This window comes from Panicum hallii, chromosome 2 (assembly GCF_002211085.1).
Source record: "Panicum hallii strain FIL2 chromosome 2, PHallii_v3.1, whole genome shotgun sequence".
Classification (NCBI taxonomy): Eukaryota; Viridiplantae; Streptophyta; class Magnoliopsida; order Poales; family Poaceae; genus Panicum; species Panicum hallii.
Window position 1 is genome coordinate 1,281,567 of NC_038043.1, and position 19,466 is coordinate 1,301,032.

The 19,466-nt window shown below is 45.9% G+C and overlaps 2 protein-coding genes across 2 annotated transcripts; one reads left to right on the plus strand and one right to left on the minus strand.

Annotated features, from left to right (window-relative positions):
• Window positions 1-722: 722 nt before the first annotated feature.
• LOC112881506 lies at window positions 723-3,525 on the minus strand. Its single transcript, XM_025946235.1, has 7 exons — window positions 3,317-3,525; window positions 3,023-3,064; window positions 2,805-2,936; window positions 2,138-2,367; window positions 1,815-1,851; window positions 1,219-1,276; window positions 723-1,123 (listed from the first exon to the last, which is right to left on the minus strand). The coding sequence occupies exons 1-7, from the start codon at window positions 3,452-3,454 to the stop codon at window positions 1,044-1,046; spliced, it is 717 nt and encodes a 238-aa protein (XP_025802020.1). The 5' UTR covers window positions 3,455-3,525; the 3' UTR covers window positions 723-1,043.
• Window positions 3,526-5,960: 2,435 nt separating this feature from the next.
• LOC112881911 (pathogenesis-related protein 1-like) lies at window positions 5,961-6,703 on the plus strand. Its single transcript, XM_025946835.1, has one exon. The coding sequence runs from the start codon at window positions 6,047-6,049 to the stop codon at window positions 6,548-6,550; it is 504 nt and encodes a 167-aa protein (XP_025802620.1). The 5' UTR covers window positions 5,961-6,046; the 3' UTR covers window positions 6,551-6,703.
• The last annotated feature ends 12,763 nt before the right edge of the window (window positions 6,704-19,466 follow it).

A 19,466-nucleotide genomic window follows, 5' to 3' on the forward strand; every position in this document is an offset into this window, starting at 1 on the left:
ACTGAAAAGAGTGGATGATTAGTCAGTGATAAGTTGAAGCTACCATTTGTCATCTTTAGTTAGATTCGCTCCCACCGCAATGATTTCGGCCCCTTGCTGGATTCAGATCGTCAGTCCTGTTGTGCTTCCTTGCTACATTTGCCAATGGCTCTGGCCTTGGGAGGGACAGAAAGACAGCATTTCCTGAAAACAGCATGTACTAGAGCTCACAAGTTTGATTCACATTATTGCTGTGGCAGCTCAAGGCATGCATCTTCAGACGAAGATCAGCTTCGCCTGCCCAGCTGAAGATCTAGACGACCCAGCCGGAAGTGCATGGCAAGATGAAGGTCCGTGGCCACCCCATGGAAGGTCGTTACAAGAAAGGAGGCAACTGTAGGATTCACAAGCAAGTTATTTCATAGCAAAAGGTTATGTTTTTTTTTCCTTTCTCAGGTAAGTCATGCCACGGCTTGTACCGTTGAGGCACTTGCATTTTCCATTTATGCATAGCACAAAATTGAAGTGAAATGCATCCTATAAGCCTATCAAAGACAGTCCATGTATTATCATAACTCAAACAAATTTAAGTAAATTAAGCTGTTCTCCAGAATTTAGGAATCGTCAGTAAGGGTTGCTTTCTTGTCTGAAACTCCGAATAGTGACGATGGATAGGTTCTCCTTGACCCTTCCCGTCATGTTGATAAATTCAAGTCGTCAAGCATCATGGCAATTGAGACAGATTGTGCCAAGCAATAATAAATACGCCAGTATAATCTTATTGATACATACGCCAGTATAATCTTATTGATACATGAATAAATAAAAAAAGAAAAGGTCAGCAAAGTCACTCATCCTGTTGAGCGCCACACTGAAGTTGTGTCTTCTACCAGTGGGAACCACTCTATTCTACATGGTTTTATTAGTGATTATCAAGGAAAAACAACAATGTTTGCATCAGCTTGTCCGAGGCATATGGTTTATATTCTTGATATTGTTCGTCTTGCGTCAAATGACATATATACAGCGTTCCCTCCCTCCACCCCCAAAACCTGTGGACGCAATCAGCAGCTTCCATTTCCCCGCTCTAATTTTATTGCTTCGTAAGAATCCATAACCTCTTTGAATTTTGCCTCGGCGACCTCTGCAAAAAAGGCAGCTATTGAGCACACATTTACATGATGGACATATGTTAACTTTGCATAAAGGGCCTGGGAAGAAACAAGAAACAACATTTACCTTTGTTATTTTGGTTTTGGTCTGGATGATACTCCATTGCTTTTCTCCTGAAAGCATTCTGAAACGCAGCCATAAAGAAGTAAGGAAGTCAGATAGATGATTACCAGAACGGTTTAGCTATCAGACATGAAAGAAAACATAAAACACATGCAACCCCAATTTTCAGCCGATTAATGTAGACAATTGAAAATTTAGGCAGGAAAATGTCTCCTTGTGCAGCCACGCCTTGCATTGCTTACTTTACTTATCTATTCCTGGATACAGAGTACAAAATTTATTCTACTAATTTAGTGATCCAGCACATAAGAGGGTGCTACTAAGTGAGTCTCAAATTTTTAAACGCCTAAAACATATTTAGTTGAACACCTCTCCCTGAGTCCTCTAGCTCATAGCTACCATTTCAGCATTGCAGAGAGTAACTTATTAAAGGTCTGTAAAAAAATCTTTAAAATCTGTGACTCTTAACTCTCTTTCGTGTGTGGAGCTGTTCCAGCAGAAAACTGGATAGTCTGCACAACAGACTATAACGGAACACATTGCACCCTTTGCAGCTATAATATTCATTAGAAACAAAATAACCAGGTACAAGAAGGCACCTTGATTTCAGCATCTGAAAATGGCTCTGATCTTGACCTGTGAAATGAAAAGAAACAACTTCCATTACGGGCAATCATCATGATATCATTTACTTAGCATCTCTATTCTCTACTATTAAGTACTTCTTTGCTAACATGCTTGACTGTTGTCCACATGTAAGTGGATTCCAGTGCTTCTTTGCTAACATGCTTGACTGCTATCTATAGAACAGATGGATAAGGGGGGCAAGAATGATATTGGTTGACAACAAACTAAGCCAGCATCACATGCAGCTCAGAAATAAATGGAATGTTCATTGACATGAATGGGTGTTACTACGTACCTGTCAAGACCCAAAATAGAATAGTGATGTGACATTGCGTAGCTCATAGTTTCCCTGGGCATCGACCTGAAATTTGTCCTTTGGTTGGCATAAAATGCTTCTGCATCCCAGTACCACTCATCCCTTTGACCATGATGATAATAGTTGGGATTATGGCTTTCCCAAGTTCGATAGTCCCGACATTTACTTCGCTCCTTTTTAAATACATCTTGCATGCGACGTATGTGTTCCTACAGAAATCACTACTGTTGGCTGAGGATTAGCTGAAACAAATCATAAGTATGCAAATACAATGAAAAACATATGACTAACACAGTGACCATTTGTAAGATGGCTCTTTACTTGAGATTTCTCAAGCACATATTCTCATATAGAAATTCTACTGACATAATTCTGAATAGGGTAAAATGAACTCGGGGAGATTTACTTTTGCTTTCCACCAGGCAACATATATCATTGATGAAGTTGGCTGCTCTATAACTATATTTTACTAAGTCAATAAAACATACAAATTGATGTTTTTTGGGAAGTTCGACTCTAGGTTAAGAAGCAACTGAATAATGACAAAACAGTTCTGGACTGTCAGTAAATAGTCTAGTAGCATAACTTCAGTATACAGATGTTCAAAATGCATTTCTTATCTCTTGTATGTGGGAAGGGAACTGACCACTCTTCCCCTTTGATCCTCGCTCCTTTCGCGCATCCTCTGGTAATATTGTTCCCAGGCTTCACCAGACCGATTTGGCCTTCGAGTTCGAGGTATATCTTCCCAGTACACATATTGTTCCGACCTACTAAGCTTCAATCAAAGTAAAAAGAGTTTTTTAAAATTCCCCCCTAAAGCAGGAACGCTAGAAATGCTAGAAATGACACGCCTTTTTGTACCTGAGTGTAGAACCATCTGACCGTCCGGCGCAGTTGACCAACCTACAAATTCGCAGCGAAGCCAATGTATAATCGCACACGGAAAAATGGACGAGCAAAACAGTTCAATTGGATGATCGTCTCAGAAGAACGGCTCGGCGCCACCACAATACAGAGACGCGCGGAGCGGCCGTACGTGAGGCCTATAATTTACACATGGATCGAGATTCGCGAGGCCTCACGGCGGCAGCTCGAGTAACGCATCCACGAATCCGGGACGAGGGAGAGGCCTGGCACGGCGAGCAGCAGACTTACGGCGGCGGTGGTGGCGGTGGCGCCGACGAGCGCGAAGAGGATGATGGCGGAGGGGAAGGAGCCGGAGTCCCCCTCCTCCCCCGGCGCCCCAGGCCGCCACGGGCCCGCCTTGTGCTCGCCGTCGCGGCGGCCGGCCATGGCTTCGCCGCCGTGCGCACTGGATTGGGGATCTTGAGCGGCCCTGCGTGCCGGAGAGAGTGGGCCCAGAAGAACAAATCCTTTCCTTGCTTTGAGTGGGCCGGCGGGGTAGAAGGTTGTGTGAGAGCTGAGGAGGTGCAAGTGGGCCTTCCATGCCTGTTGCAGCCCACCGTTTTTGCTCGACAGCGTGTGGCCGCGAGACTTTTGAACTGGGCCGAAGTTGTGTAGTATTTAAAAATATTCTTACTTTGGAATTTTCTGGGGAAATAAAAAAAAAGAAGAAGCTTACTTTGGTTGATGAGAAGGGAAGAGAAGAGAAGCATGTCGACGTGCAATCGAGCTTTATCTGTATATATATCCACATGTCAGTCGTAACCATGCATCACGAGATTTGGAATTATTCAGAAACCCGGCCTTGGGGTTGACAAGTGAAAGGGACCCGAATCGAGATTATTCAGTAGAAACTTTGCAGTCGCATGCAAGTTTGTGATCAACTTCGGGCACGCAAGTTTCGTCGCAACTAACCGAGCAGGACGTGTGTCACGGGACGGTTAAAGGCTAAACGTAAGCAACTGCCAGATCATTAACGTTCGTAATCAAGGCAATCGTAGTGAAGAGTTTCTTTTTTTCTTTTACAGTTGCATCTGCATCCATTGATTGATAGATCACCACACGCCTAACCGTCCCCCGTTTCCCATTGGTGCACGAGTAACTTCATTAGTTCGCCGTCAGATCATAATATCATATATACTATATATGGGCAGTTGGAAATAATGTCATCTCTCATTCATATATATATATATATATATATATATATATATATATATATATATAATCTTTGTGCGTGGCTAGTTCAAATAAAAGTCTACTTTCCTCTGATTCTCTCCAAAAAATTTGGTCAGATTTGTGCACACAATCATGCTTTGAAAAATGTCAAGATATATATTATATTGCTGCATCCTAACATCTATCCCCTCCGTTCCAAATTATAGCTTGTTTTGGTATTTCTAGGTGTATAGATTTTGCTATGCACCTATATATATATATATATATATATATATATATATATATATATATATATATATACCTGGACATATATGTCCAGATGCATAATAAAATCTATGCACTTAGAAATGCTAAAATGAGATATAATTTTGAACGGCGGAGGGAGCATCAAATAAAACCCTTCTCGAAACTGATCAGCTCATCCTATGTATTTACCGCTCGCTAATCTTTTATACTAGCGTCCATGCATTGTATCCAATCCGCCCGCGATTGGCGGGAAAGAAATTTAAGCTAACGGCCCGGCCAATCGTGATTTCTTCCAAGGTCACCGGTGACTTTTGCAGCCACAAGCCATATTGTGTGTGGAAGTTCTACATATACACCTTCGTATTTCTTCATTCGTTCCACATCGTTTAATTAATTTCAACCTTCCATGCACCAATAATTTTCTTTTTGCACCCTACTCCCTCCATTTCAATTTATTTTTTGCTAGTAATATATCTAGTATATATAAATCCCAAATAAACGATGGAACGGAGGGAGGGATGTATTATACTGTCCACTTTTGGTAATCTTATGGAACCATAATATAAAGTAAAATGCACAGTGGGTCCTTAAACTCGTCGTAAGGGTGCGTCGCTTAGATCCGTCAACTCCGAGAATGCATTTCTGGATCCACAAACTTACAAGGACGTGTCACTTAGATCCGTCAACTTCGAAAGTGCATTTTTGGGTCTCAAAATTTTTAAATTGTTCACCGTAGGTTCATATACATCCACGTGTGCATGTAATGCTGACATCCAACCCTACACGGGGTGTCGTGCCATCCGTGCCGCTCTCTAACCTACCCACCACGTCCACTAGAGCATCCACCGAATGACCGAACATGGCACACACCAACGCTATCGCTGATGCGGCCCTAGCCACCACAGCCGGAGGCACCTCGAGCGGCAGCCTTAGGCGGCCCAGCAAGTGGCAGGATCGACAAGTGACCCGCAAGCCAAGTGGAAGAGGAGGGAGAGCATATGGTCGAGAAGAAAACTAGGGGTAAATTATCAATTCTCATCATAATCTATGTTGGCAGTCTCGGAAACGTACAGTCAGCGTGCTATATCAGTGTTATGTGAATTTATATGGATCTAGAAATACACTTTCGAAATTAACGGACCTTACAAATTTAGGAACCACCAGTGCATTTTACTCCCTAATATATAATCTTTTAGGCGAAGCGCGAACGAAGGCATGGATCAGTCGTGGTCGGCCGGCCCGAGACCTGAAAAAGTAAACCTTCCAATGTCGTCAAGTTAATCCAAATCAATCCCGCCGGTTCTATCGGAACGAAAGGCGATCGCCTCCATGGAATTCTTGCCCCTCTTGGAAATCTTTTAAGCGCCATCTATCATTGACAGTGGACCAGCGTTTCTATTACCACCAGCTTGTAGCATGGTATCTTGGAGATATCCTTCTCGCTACCAGCACTATAAGTACGCACCCCGGCTACTCGCCTCAGCTCATGCATCGATCGATCGATCACAACGATAACAAGCTATCTAGTCACAGGAGCTTCAATTCATAAGCTTATCGGCAATGGCGTCGAAACTGGCGTGCCTAACCCTGGTGGCCTTCGCGGCCGCCGCCGTGCTCGCCACGCCGTGCGCGGCGCAGGACTCGCCGCAGGACTTCGTGGACCCGCACAACGCGGCGCGGTCCGAGGTCGGCGTGGGCGCCGTGTCCTGGGACGACACCGTGGCAGCGTACGCGCGGAGCTACGCGGCGCAGCGCCAGGGCGACTGCGCGCTGGTGCACTCCGGCGGGCCCTACGGCGAGAACATCTTCTGGGGCTCCGCCGGCGCCGACTGGTCGGCGTCCGATGCCGTGGCGTCTTGGGTGTCCGAGAAGCAGTGGTACGACCACGGCAGCAACAGCTGCTCGGCGCCGGAGGGCCAGTCGTGCGGCCACTACACGCAGGTGGTGTGGCGCGACTCCACCGCCATCGGCTGCGCCCGCGTCGTCTGCGACAACGGCGGCGGCGTCTTCATCACCTGCAACTACAACCCGCCGGGCAACTTCGTCGGCCAGAGCCCGTACTAAGCTGCCGTACATGTGCGCGCGTGCCGCCTGTATGAATACATGAATACCGCGGGGTCGGCACGAATTAATTGTGTCAGCTGCATATGCATACGATGTGATGAATAAATTTGTGATGATACATAATCAACAATAAAATCTTGTGATCTTTTTTAGCAGCGTTTCTGTTCTTATCGTGTCCACCTTATTACATATAGTTCTGTAAATAGATAAATCTGAGTCAACCAAAAAATACATTTCATGATAGATCTAATGATACTTATTTTAGTTTACATAACTAATTGAGTAAGTAAATTGTGTTGTTCTTTTTTTTTAGAAAATGAATTCATGGTATCATTAATTAAAGGATGGAGAGAACCCTATATAACCGAGAAATCTTTGGTATTAATATAAAAATGTGGATTACTGTAAATTCCATGTAGAATTGTTATGCTGCAAGTGTGTGGAAACTAATAAGAAATCATATTTTTGTTTATTTCAAGGAATTTCTCGTCCATATGTAGGCTAAAATATATATTGATGGAGGAATGAAGGCAACATCGTAAGAATGGTATTAGTTTTAGCACCTGGTTATCAAATTTTGACGCCGTCCTAAAATAATGGTATGGTCCAGTACCTTTCAAACTTACAAATCAAGTTCGACTGAAGTCGTCCAACATGAGGAGGTACACCTTTAATAAGTTGGAAATGATATCACCATTTTTACCCGTCTCCCCCGTACATCCCTTGGCCTCACCGAACCTTGTAACTTTATAAATCAAGTCAATGGAAGAAGTCATCATAGGCTCCACTGCCAACTTGCCTTTCAGTTTTTGGTGTCACGATTGCCAACGTTCTCGCTGGGCCTCAAGGGTTGACAACGGGTCTTTTCTGAATCAGCCTGCTGGGCCTTACTAGGCCGAAGATTAAACTTTGGGCTAAGGTTCATGGTCGGCCCACTTAGAGACCCTGAACATCGCTGGCTTTCTCCGTTCTCTTTGCCTGACCTGACGAAGCGATGCGCACTCGACTCTGAACAAACATGCAACGCAGCATTTGCAGGGGCGTCTGTTCATCGCTCTACGCGAATTAGAGAGATTCAACCGTAAAAAGATCTCCGCCGCTAGCCCACCCGCCGGCCATCTTCCCCACCTTCGGCGGCTCGCACCGCTGGATCCACCGTCCGGTGCCGTCTCCACCCGAGTGAACGCCGCATCCTCCGTCCCTAAGCCACCGGTTGTCAACGCGCCACCACCGTCGGTCTTTCCTACCACCCCCATCCCTCTCTTCTAAGGTCGCCGGTGGCCACCGAACCGTACGAGCAACCCCTACCCCGAAGGCCCAAACTCCAGACGCCGCCGACTCAACCAGGAAGACCTACAGTGCGTCCTTTTGCGACATGCGTGAGCCTACGCATTGCCGGCATTTGCAGTCGCCGTTAAATTCGTTACAAAAATCTTTCGCAAAAAAATCATTACAAAAACAAAAAAAAACATCACAGTCAGCTACGGACAATACGTCGTAAGTGTAACAAGCTGCATTACAGCTCTTCAATAATCTCGAGTCATGACAATATTACAGATTTACAGGACATCGTCAAACTGACTTGGAAAATTCAAGACTAAGATTAGCATGGCACCACAACAACGTTGGAGAAATTGAAGTTGACATCTCACTCAAATGGACACCATGTGTAAACAATAGCATACAGCACATCTCTATCAAATAACACGAAACAAAGAGGATACGGTAGGCCCAAAGACGAATTAGGATGGCACAAGAGAGCGAGGCCAACTGCTGGAGGACTCCATTAAAGCGCACCATCCGAGGTAGCAGTGGCGCCGTCGTCCTCACCTGGCCTGCTGACTATCCCGGCATGGAAGAGCAACGCCCAGAGCAGCGTTATCAGCTCGCCACCCCTGGCGATGGCCTCCGAGTGCCGTCTCTGATGGTGCGACGTACAGGATCATCTCTGACCAGAAGCCGGCCAGCAATTTCCACGCCGTCTCCTTATCGTTGATGGTCTCCACCAGCTGCTTTCCGAGCTTCACGCCATTATTGAGCACCTCATGCTCGGAGTTTGCACCTAGAAGTTGAACCAGCTGCTGGTACTCATCCTCCGGCGTCGACGACCCTGCCGTAGTAGGGTGCCCGGCGAGGGCACGCTCCGCGTCCTTCTTTACAGCCTTGTACAAGCTCTTGCTCCAGGCATTGTTGTCAGGGAGCAGCTCCGGGCACCAGGTCACCAGGTATGCGCAGTACCGTGACAGGTGAGTGGCAACAATCTTATTATCAGAATTGAGGTTTGGTGAAGAACCTTGCTCTTGATCGTGTCCATACGGGTGCTTCACCTCAAGGATGCATGTGGCAATATGCCATACAAGTATTGTATCAGATGTACCTTTGCCATCGCAGGCCCAGGTTAAGCTTTCGCCTACTTGGCTTCGTCGCAGAGATTCCACACCATTGCTCAAGCTTCCATTGATGATACTTGTTAGTGCACTGATGATGCAAACCTTCACAGCCGCTGGCATCTTGACCTTTTTCCTGTGATCTGGCAAAGGAAGAAGACGCCTCACAAGAACTAGTGGGCTTGTCCTCGACGGAAGTACCAGTACTGAGCACTGGCTCATTTTTTCATCCCAGTGCTGCATTAACTTGCATCTACATCGTAATAATAAAAGGCTAACCCATTTCTTCTTGCCCGGGGAAGAATGTTGTGACGAAGAGGCGCGGCAGATAAGGCTAACCCATTACATGGCGGCAGATAAGGGTTACTTTGGTCCAGTTGGAGCAAATGTAGGAAGCCATGTCCTTGATCTCAGCTGCCACCGCTAAAACAAGAACCAAAAGTAGTGGCACAAAGTCAAGGTACTGCCTTCCTAGATCTGTAAACGACGCATTACTAACCAAGCCTTGATCAATACACCATATTGCACATTCAAGCAGTGGCACCGAAGAGTAACTAGTGAGCTCGTCTGGAAATGAGAACAGATTGTGCATGGCCCGCCATATAAAGAAGGTGCAGTAGCCTATGGAAGGGATGAGTAGTAGTAATCATGAACAAAAGAAAGCTCATCTGCAATTAGCCCAAATACCCGGTCATGCTCGCCAACCTTTAGGAACAAGCTCCGGAAAAAAGGCGAGGGTCCCCATGGAGCCAGCATTAGTGAGCTTGTATCTTGCAAATCGACACCGCAGCAACTTGAACAATGCAAAAGACAAGCATAGATCTTTGAGTTGTGGCGTTGCGATCGGTACCTTGCTATCCAATTGCCAAAATTTGTCAATGGTCACCAAGCCAATGTTGTCTGAATCATCCTTGATTGAATACCCACGAGGCTGCATCTCCACTTGTTTTTCCTCTTCTCGCATAACCAGGAGTGGAGGAGGAGGTGCTTCCTCACCTATCGGTGCCTCCACATGTTGGTTCGATTCGAGTGCTTGTAGCTTCTGCATGTGGACAAAAACAAGTCCCGGGTTGCGTCCAAGTGCAAATGAGCGGCGTGCCTTTTGAAATGCATAATATTTGAGCGCTATTTTGGAGCAGAGAAGAGGAAAAGGCCGATAATTTCATCAAAAAAGTCTGCCTTGTTGAAGCCATTGAGACCCAGGTAAAGGGTCCAGACCCCCTGCACAAGTAGTTCGAAAGTGGGGGCCTTTGCTTTGACCTTCCCTGTCATCAACAGCAACTAATGTGCTAGTGCTGATCATGACGATCTGAACAAGGAACGCCCACAATATGAGAGAGATCGAGTGTCTGAGCGCATCGCATCTCGCGACCAACGCAGACAGTGATGAAAATCCATAATCAGTTGACATCAAGGTAATGATGTAAGTAGGGGAGGTGCCAACAGTGGGGATGACAGAGGAGATGATGGGCAAGAAGAGTGTGGGGGCTCCGAGGAAGATGAAGCGGGTGATGGGGTGGTGGCGGTACCGCTGGCCGTAGGCGCCTATCCCAACTATGACTCCAGCCAGGACAGCTTCAGTTAGTAGCAGCGCGTCGACTCGCCATATCTGCCCTCTCATGCTGTTGTCGAAGGTTGTCGTGGGACCGACGGGGCAGACCATCTGAGAGGAGCATTCATGGATTGCACTGGCGGAGCAGTTTAGGGTTGGATTAATCCCTCCTGCCATGCTCAGCTGATTTGATTGCCAAATTTCAAGTCGTTAGCTAGCACCACATTGAATTACTCACACTTTAGCAGAGAATCAAGCATGAACATATAAACACAAGCCATAGTACATGGTATGGCCTGACTACGGCTCCCTCCGTTCCAAACCGTGGATCATTTTAACAAATTTAGATACATAATGTTTCTATGAATCTAGATACAAATCTAGATACATTGTAAAATCACTATATAGATTTGCCAAAATGTAGCAGAACCAAGCTGAATTACACCGGTTCAAGTGCATCGATCCTTTCTCGAAAGTTCAGTAACGGCTCGACTGCACTTCAAACGGTATAATCCCATGGTCTGTCGGGTAAAGTCCCGATAAAACCACCTAACTCAGGATCAAAATAAGGTATCTCGCACGAAGGCGAGTCTAGAGATACAAATACCAATCATTTTTACATCACAGATATAATATTACATGGTATACACCCATAGTATAAAAACCTAACTAGTTCGAATTTATACAAGACTTTTTCAAAGTTATAGTATCTGCAGCGGAAAATAAACGCGACTCTACAGATGTCGCACCACGGATGTTTGAGCTAAGCCCATGCTCAACATCACTCGGAAGGACCTGTGTTTGCTGGGGACGGATCCCACTCTACGGACCAACCATCGGGAAGAGCATAGGCCATAGGGCCATGGTACAGGTAGAGCAGAGTCCTCAGGGGGATTATCTGGAACAAAAGTCACAATGCAAGGCTGAGTATGCTAATACTCAGCAAGGCTTACCCGTTTCATTGTATATTTAGCCATGTAACTAGACTTATGAAGGCTTATAATAGTTCTGGGTTTAATTTCAGCTGAAAAGCAACAAAGAGTAGATCTTTAATTTCAAATTTTAGCTTTCAGATTCTAGTTGATTATTCATTCTAATTAAGCAACTATAACTACTCAAACATATAGAACTTTCTCAACAAACATCATCTTTCATCATCATCAAGTTGCTCTTATTACTCTATGTGGCAAAGGGATCAAGCAGTCTCAATCTCCGCGAGAAACGGACGATTGTGAATCGAATTTCCCAACCTTGCAAGGCAAACCTAACTCACACGCTTGAAACATCCAACGATTGTTCCAAAGCAACCATTTGCCTTTTATTCCGACTCGTGGATCAGTGCCACCACAAGCGACTGTAGGACCATACGCACATCCAATATGCAGGACTTACGTCTGTAGCGCGACTACATGATCATACTCCTGTCCGCCTGTGCGAAACGTACTCCTACAGTGTACGTGACTGTAGGGCGTACTCTCATCCGCTGCGGAACGTACTCCCGCACGTCGGTGCGTGTGCGAAAAACCAAATTACGAGTGGGGGGGGTATGTCCACTCTTCGGACCGATCGGTTACTAGGCTTACCGCTTACCATATTTCGCGGCATGTGGCTAGTACTTTCAAACGCTTAACCACCGCTACCACACACTGCGACCTTATCAAATTTTTATCAGCACAGACGGGGTTTCTGCCAAGGTCATGAATCATAATCACAACCCCGTCCGTCATCCTTACAGTGGTTGCAGGAATGTAAACATTACAACTCCTATAAAGCTCGCGAGTGACAGGAAATCACTCGATTTCTACCGGTCATATTAGCTTAGCAACTAGTCGGACTCCGGTTCTAGTATTCAGTACATAGGTTTCTAGGAATATGCAACTAGTGTTTCAATACCATTCCTGAAAACATAAATGCACAAGTAGATATATATGAATATATAAGTTGCAGTGTAGTAAAAATAGCGGTTTATATCCGGAGCTTGCCTTCGTTGATGGGGCTGGGGTCAGAGATGTCAATATCTCCCGAACTTTGGTTCGGGGCTTCAGTTAATTCCTCGGTGACGTTTACTTGATCTTCCGAAATACCTTGCACGGTTTCCGGGATCAACTCGTAGGTTCCGTCAGCGAGTGTAGTCGAATCTACATGATATACAATGATTTGATTTAGATGGTTCTTGAGTTAAAAGTTTTACTTCACGATAAAGTTGCAATCCAACAATTTGATAAACACAATGTCACAAAATAAGAAAGTTGCATTCAAACATATTATTTGTATCTCAATTCAATTATCCTAACCAATGGGATTAATTGAATGAAATTAACAAGATGGATTTTTATTCTGAAATCTATAAAAGTTATGGTCTTGAATTTTTGTGGGTAAACTTGTTTCTAACAGAGGTGTTTACTATGAATTTTTCATAATTTTCTAAAAACAAACACTAAAGCATTTGAATTTAGTTCAAGTGTTAAGTTTAAATTCAAACCTTAGGTAAAACAGTGCCATAAATTCTTAAAACATTTATTATGAACTACTTAAATATAGAACACTACATGATAAAAAGATCTAGGCATGAAAACCTTAATATCATGTTTAAATGAACTTTAACCAATTTAAGCTTGATTTGTATAAATTCAAATTACTTCAAGCTAGAGTGCATAAATTAAGGTGAAATTTTTACACAATCTTACATATACCTTAAACATGCTGCATACCAAAAATCACATGAAAGTAAGCTAAAATGCACAAGTTATACACAAGATACCCCTTTTGCTAATCATTTGAATAACCCAAAAAGTATTTGGTTTCAAACTGAACTCTAGTAACAAAAGTTGTAGAATTTTGTTCAAGGATTTCAGTAAAACTGGTTTGACATTTTTCTGAATTTTCTACAAATTTCTAAAAATTTCTAAAGATCACTAATTTTGAAATGAGGGGAGGGACTGAAATCTTGCAGCCATGCCCTCGGAAAGATTTAAAACAATGCAATTGGGTCCTTGTTTCCTGGGAACAGAGAGGCTGAAACTTGCCGGTCAAATTCCGGCGACGGCGGCGAGGGGAAACCGACCAGGAATGTTTAGGGGACTAGGGCGGTCCTAGTTAGGGGTGATGTGCAGGTCGGGGTTGGCCGGAGGGGGTAGAACGGCGGTGAACCGAGGCGGCGGCGATGGAGCTCAACCACGGCGACGATGTTCCGGTGCAATGGCTCATCGGTGGTGGGTCAGAGGTGGGGGAAAAGCTCCAGGGAAGCAAAATGGTTCGGTTAAGCACCTTGGCGAGGGTTGGGATGGTCGGGAAGGTAGATCTCCACGGTAGACCGAGGCGGCGGCGGAGAGGTCAGCGGCGACGGTGATGTTCCGGTGATCGACGGCGGCAAAGGTCCTGCTCATGAGCATCAGTGAGCCATGAGGGATGCATTGCCGCATACGATCGAAGCTAACCGCTACGGGAAGGAGGTGATCGACGGCGACCGTAACGACGGCGGAAGAGAAGCTCACCGGCGATCATCGGGGCAGCTAAATTGGAGCTCAAGGAAGTCAATTGAAGGGTGGGTGAGCTTCACAGGATCAAGGCGAAGCTATTGCGGGGGCTGTCGTGGTCTAAAAACAAGCGGGGCGAGCTGACGACGGCGTGGTGGTCGGCGGCAGAAGGTGGGTGCGGCGGTGATCCAGTGGGGAAAGAAGTCGAGCAAAGCGAATGACGGCCGTGCGAGCGGGTATAAGTAGTCAAAATGAGTTTCTGGGCATGCTGTGGAACTTAGTAAGAGGCGCGGCGAGCAATAGCTGCTGCTGGCGGTGCATCGTGGTGGCCTGGCGGCGCTCGGGCAGAGGCGAGGCGGCGTGGCACGCGCGGGGAAGAGCCAGAGGGAAGGAGCTAGAGCGGTGGCCGGCCTAGAGGCGCATAGGGGAGCTACTTGAGTAGACAATGGCGCTGGCAGAGCGGCAGCGGCGGTGAGCGGCGGCAGAGAGGAGGCAGCGCGGGCGGACGGTAGAGCATCATGGCGTGCTCGGGAAGGGCCAGCAGAGAGAAGTTAGGGCGGCGGGCGAGCTCGGAGGCGACGCGTGGAGCGGCCCTGGAGCAGCAGTCGGCCTCGGGCGGCGCGGCAACGGCAGCGGGCGGCGGCGCTGTCGCGCGGCAGAGGAGGCAGAGGAGGAAGAAGAAGGGGAGGGGTTGCCAGGGACTGATTTGTGAACTTCAAAAGCTCTAGGGACTTCTCTGTAAATCAAAATTCCCCACTTCTTTAAAGCTCAAATGAAAAGATGGTCAACATGAGAGTTGTAGAACTTTTCAAACCCTACCTCTTTTATTTAGGGTTCATATTTAAAAACTCAAAGATTAGAGCTTTATTTAAAAAACTTTGGACTCAAATCAAACTTTCCAAAGTATTTGTCCTTAGTTAGATAAATTTCATATAACATTGGACTTAAGTGCAAGTTCAGGTAATGTAATGATGACTAATATTTTTACACTTTGACCCGTACTGTAAATTAAGAGTTACCTTTGTAATTCAAACATTTTACACAAAAGGACTCATATTTTTGAACAATTGCACACAAGTCCTTATTTTCACATATGCACTCAAATTTCACACATTCATCCAATTTCATTTAATTCAATGTATTTACATTTCACATTCTTCCTAATATTTTACAATTTTGATACCTAGGGTGTCACACAAAACGATCTATATTTTGAAACGGAGGGAGTAATTGAGATTACTGGGTACCAAGTTCTTACTTATACTACCAGTACTAATCGGTTAGGCCCAGGCTAGAAATTTAAGAATGAACTCACCAAGGTGGAGAGCTGAGCTAGCTCCAGGTGATCGAGTGGGTGACCAACGACGACTGTGTAATCCGGCTGCCCAGATCGCTACAATCTTTGGCAGAGATGAGAGAGACAAACTGACATCGCGACCTGGGCGCTGGGGCTTACGGCTCCTTTTCAGACCTTTGTCTGCATCTGTGTGCTATTATGATCTTCCTTTTAGCATGTGGGTTTCTCTTTTCTTTTAACTTCGGTTTTGATCCTTTTCTTTTCTTTTCCTGCTTTCAATTACATGGCGTGCTTTTTTTCATCGGTTTGCGGTTCATTAAATTTGAATTGTCACGTGCCATGCAAAAAGCTAGCCTCGCTCGTAGATATATTTCCTGCGCTTCCTCAGCGTCAGTCAACTGAAACAAGCTCTTTGCAGAACTGACGATGATTTCGGACTTCAGAACAGGTTGTCGGCGCTCAGGATGTGGGTTCAGTAGTTCACCAACCTTCTTGGCCCATGCATGAGGGCATGAGGCAGAGCAGAGGGTATACAAAACGTCAGGTGAGGTCTAGAAGGGAAGGAGAAGCGCGGGTCGAAGGCCAATGGGCCTGTGTGCTGTGATGCTGTTTTGGGCTTTGGAACACTTGTTTCCCAATTGAAGGTCCACGCAGCTATAAATTATGGGGGGCTCTGATCATCAAAGATTAATCTGCAATACTAGCACTTGATCATTAATACCAAATTAAAACATACATGGTATTGATCACAGTATGTAGAAATAAATTAAGACTACATCTGAAACTCAAATTAAGCAAACGGGTGCCTAGCTGAATTGGATTGATTAGATGGCATCAGCAAGACTCCTTAGATCTTGGGTTCGACTCCTGGTGGGAGTGAATTTTAGGTTGGGGTTAAAAAAATCCTCTCACCTGCCTACACGTCAAAGCACATGGAAAAGTGGTCCCGGCCCGCTCTCACACGGGTTACGGTACGGGGAACGGCACCCTTGTGTAAGGGTAGAGTAGGGATTCGGGGATTTTCTTGGTCTACGTGAGAGATCTTCTCGGGGCTGTCATACCCCCGCAGGTCGGGATTTTCTTGGTCTACGTGAGAGGTCTTCTCGGGCCGTCATACCCCCGCAGGTCAAGTTTTTTGAAACTCAGATTAATATCCAAACAATTAAGATTACATCTGAAACAAATCAATATTGAGTCTTTGACAATATTGTAGGACCTCAAACTAGACTTGTTACAATTGAAACTCAGATTGACATCATACTGTCACTAGTGGCAAGAAGTCAAGATACAGAAACAAAAGCAGAACACACACCAGGATCAAGAATCCAAAACAAGGAGGAAACAATAATTACAAGCAAAAGAGACTCTATTAAACCACAGCAGCAGAAGTAGAAGCAGCGCCGTCTTCTTCACCCGGCCTGCTGATGATGCCGGCATGGAAGAGCAACACCCAGAGCAGCGTTATCAGCTCCCCGCCCCTGGCAATGGCATCCTTGTGCCCTTTGAGGTTGTCGGACGGCGCGACATGCAGGATCATCTCTGACCAGAATTCAGCCATCAACTTCCACACCACCGTCTTATCGCCTTCGGCCATCAGCTCCACCAATTGCTTCCCTAGCCGCGCGCCTTCCTTGAGCACCTCATGCTTTGCATTTGCAGCCAGCAATTCGATCAGGTGTTGGCATTTGGCTTCTGGCGTCAATGAGCCTCCGGCTGCGCAGCCGGCAAGGGCACGCTCAGCATCCTTCTTGACATCTTCGTACAAGCTCCCGCTCCATTCGTCGTCGTCAGGAAGCAACTCAGGACACCATGTCACAAGGTAGGCGCAATATCGTGACAGGCGAGTGGCAGCGATCTTATAGTTAGTGCTCGAAACTGGTGAAGAACCTTGTTCTTCGTCATCCAGGTGTGTGTACCTGACCTCGAGGATGCTTGTGGCGATGTGCCATGTAAGTATGGTGCGAGATGTACTCTTGTCGTTGCAAGCCCAGAGAAGCCTTTCACCAACTTGGCCCCGGCGGCGGAGACATGATGTGCCAATGCTAAGGTGTCCATTTCTACTGCTTCTTAGCATTTCCATGATGCAAACCTTCACAGCTGCTGGCACCTTGACCTTCTTCTTCTGATCCGGCAAATGGAGGAGACGCCTAAGAGGTACAAGCAGGGTTGTGCTCGGGCGAATCTCCAGGATAGAGCACTGACCTATTTTCTCATCCCAATGATTCATCACCCTGCATCTGCAACGCAACAGACGGCCAATACATCTCTTCTTGAGAAGTGAAGAATGCTGCGAAGAGGCACGATGTACAAGGTGGCAGATGAGGGCAACTTTAGTCCAGTTGGAGCAGATGTAGGAAGCTATGTCCCTCACCTCAGCCATCATGACTAACACCAAAAGCAAAAATACTGGCACCAGATCGATGTACCAGCTTCCATAACATTCAATCCAGGTGTTGCTGACCAGTTGTTCTTGAATGCAAAAAAATAAGCACCTAATCTGAGGGGGGATTCCCCCCTCAGTCTTCACTAGACTCACAAGCATTGTGATCAACAATACACAGCAAGCTATGCACAATAGTGAGATAAAGATACCCAGAATGGGCAACCAATACTTTGAATAGTAGATCGGGAGGGATGAATAATAATAATCATGAAGGAAGGAAAGCTCATCCGAAATAACCAAAAAGACCCTGTCATGTTGGTCATCCTTCAGCAATAAACTCCAGAAAAAACTCAAGGCGTCCTTCGAGCCAGCATTATTTGTGAACTTGTACCTTGCAAATCGGCACCGCAACAACTTGAACAATGCAAATGAGAAGCATAAATTTTTTTGCGGCTTTAGTGTTGATGTTGGAAGCATGTTATCCAACCTCCAAACTCTATCAATAGTCACCAGGCCATTATTATGCGAAGTTGTCCATGTGTCATCCTTGAACACATACCCAAGGGGCTGCTTCTCCACGTGTCTTTTCTCTTCTCCCATAACCAGCAGCGGAGGAGGTGCATCCTTAGCAACCGTTAGTTCACCATGGTGACTTGTTTCTTGCGACCATTGTTGCTTCATGTACCCAACAATAAGATGGGATTGCGTCCGAGAGCAAAGGATTGTCGTGCCTTTTCAAATGCATAATATTTGAATACCATTTTAGTACATATGAGAGCAAAAGGTACCACTTCAAGGGCAGTAGCAATTATGTTCTCGGTGTCAAAACTGAAGGGGACCTCGTGTAAACGAATGATGATATAACTGATACCAAGGTAAAAGGTCCAGACTCCCTGAACAAGCAGCTCAAATGGAGGACCCATGCTCCCACCTTCTCTATCATCGACAGCAACTACTGCACTGGTATTGATCATGATGATCTGAACAAGGGATGCCCATACTACAACCAGGACCGAGTGTTCTCCTGGTTCGCACCTTTCAAACAACTGAACGAGAACGACGTTCCCTTTGTCCATGTCATATCGCCACGGGGCGTAGGCATTCGACCCGGCGCCCATGGAGACAACGGTGGAGACGACAGGCAAGAACAGGGTGGTCGCTCCGAGGAAGATAAACCTGGTGAAGCGGTGATGGCGGTACCGCTGGCCATAGATGCCTATCCCGACTATGAGTCCAGCCAGAATGGCACTGGCGAGCTGCAGTGCGTTCACACGCCACATCTTCTCTCCCATGCTCTTGCCGAATGAGGACACCATTTGGGCGTCGCATGTAATCTGAGATGAGAGTTGCCTGAGTGCAGCGTCGGAGCAGCCGCTTATGGTGGAATTCCCTCCAGCCATGGGCCAGCTGATTTTCCAAATGTCAAGGTTAGAACGAACAAGCAGTCGGCACAAACAAGGAAAAGCATACATAAACCGTCAGTGTTCAGCATATGGTTTATTTAAACTGATTACTAGCATCATGCAGTCTCTTCCTAATTCAGTAATTCTAACCAGATCAACAACAACAGAAATGCCCAGAAGTAGTTTACCGTAAGGTGGAGATCTAGCTGGCTGGCGCAAGTTCGATCCAGCTGCCTGCTGCCCGGCCGCTCGGAATAATGTGTTTCCTTATGGATGGTTATGATGCCTTGCTCAATCCTGCAGTTTCATCTTTATTCTTTGCTCCAGTACGTTGGCTTGCTCTCACATGTTGGTTTTTTTTTTTCTGAATGTGCTTGCTTTTGCACTTTTGCCTGCTCCCTATCTTTGCATTTGATGC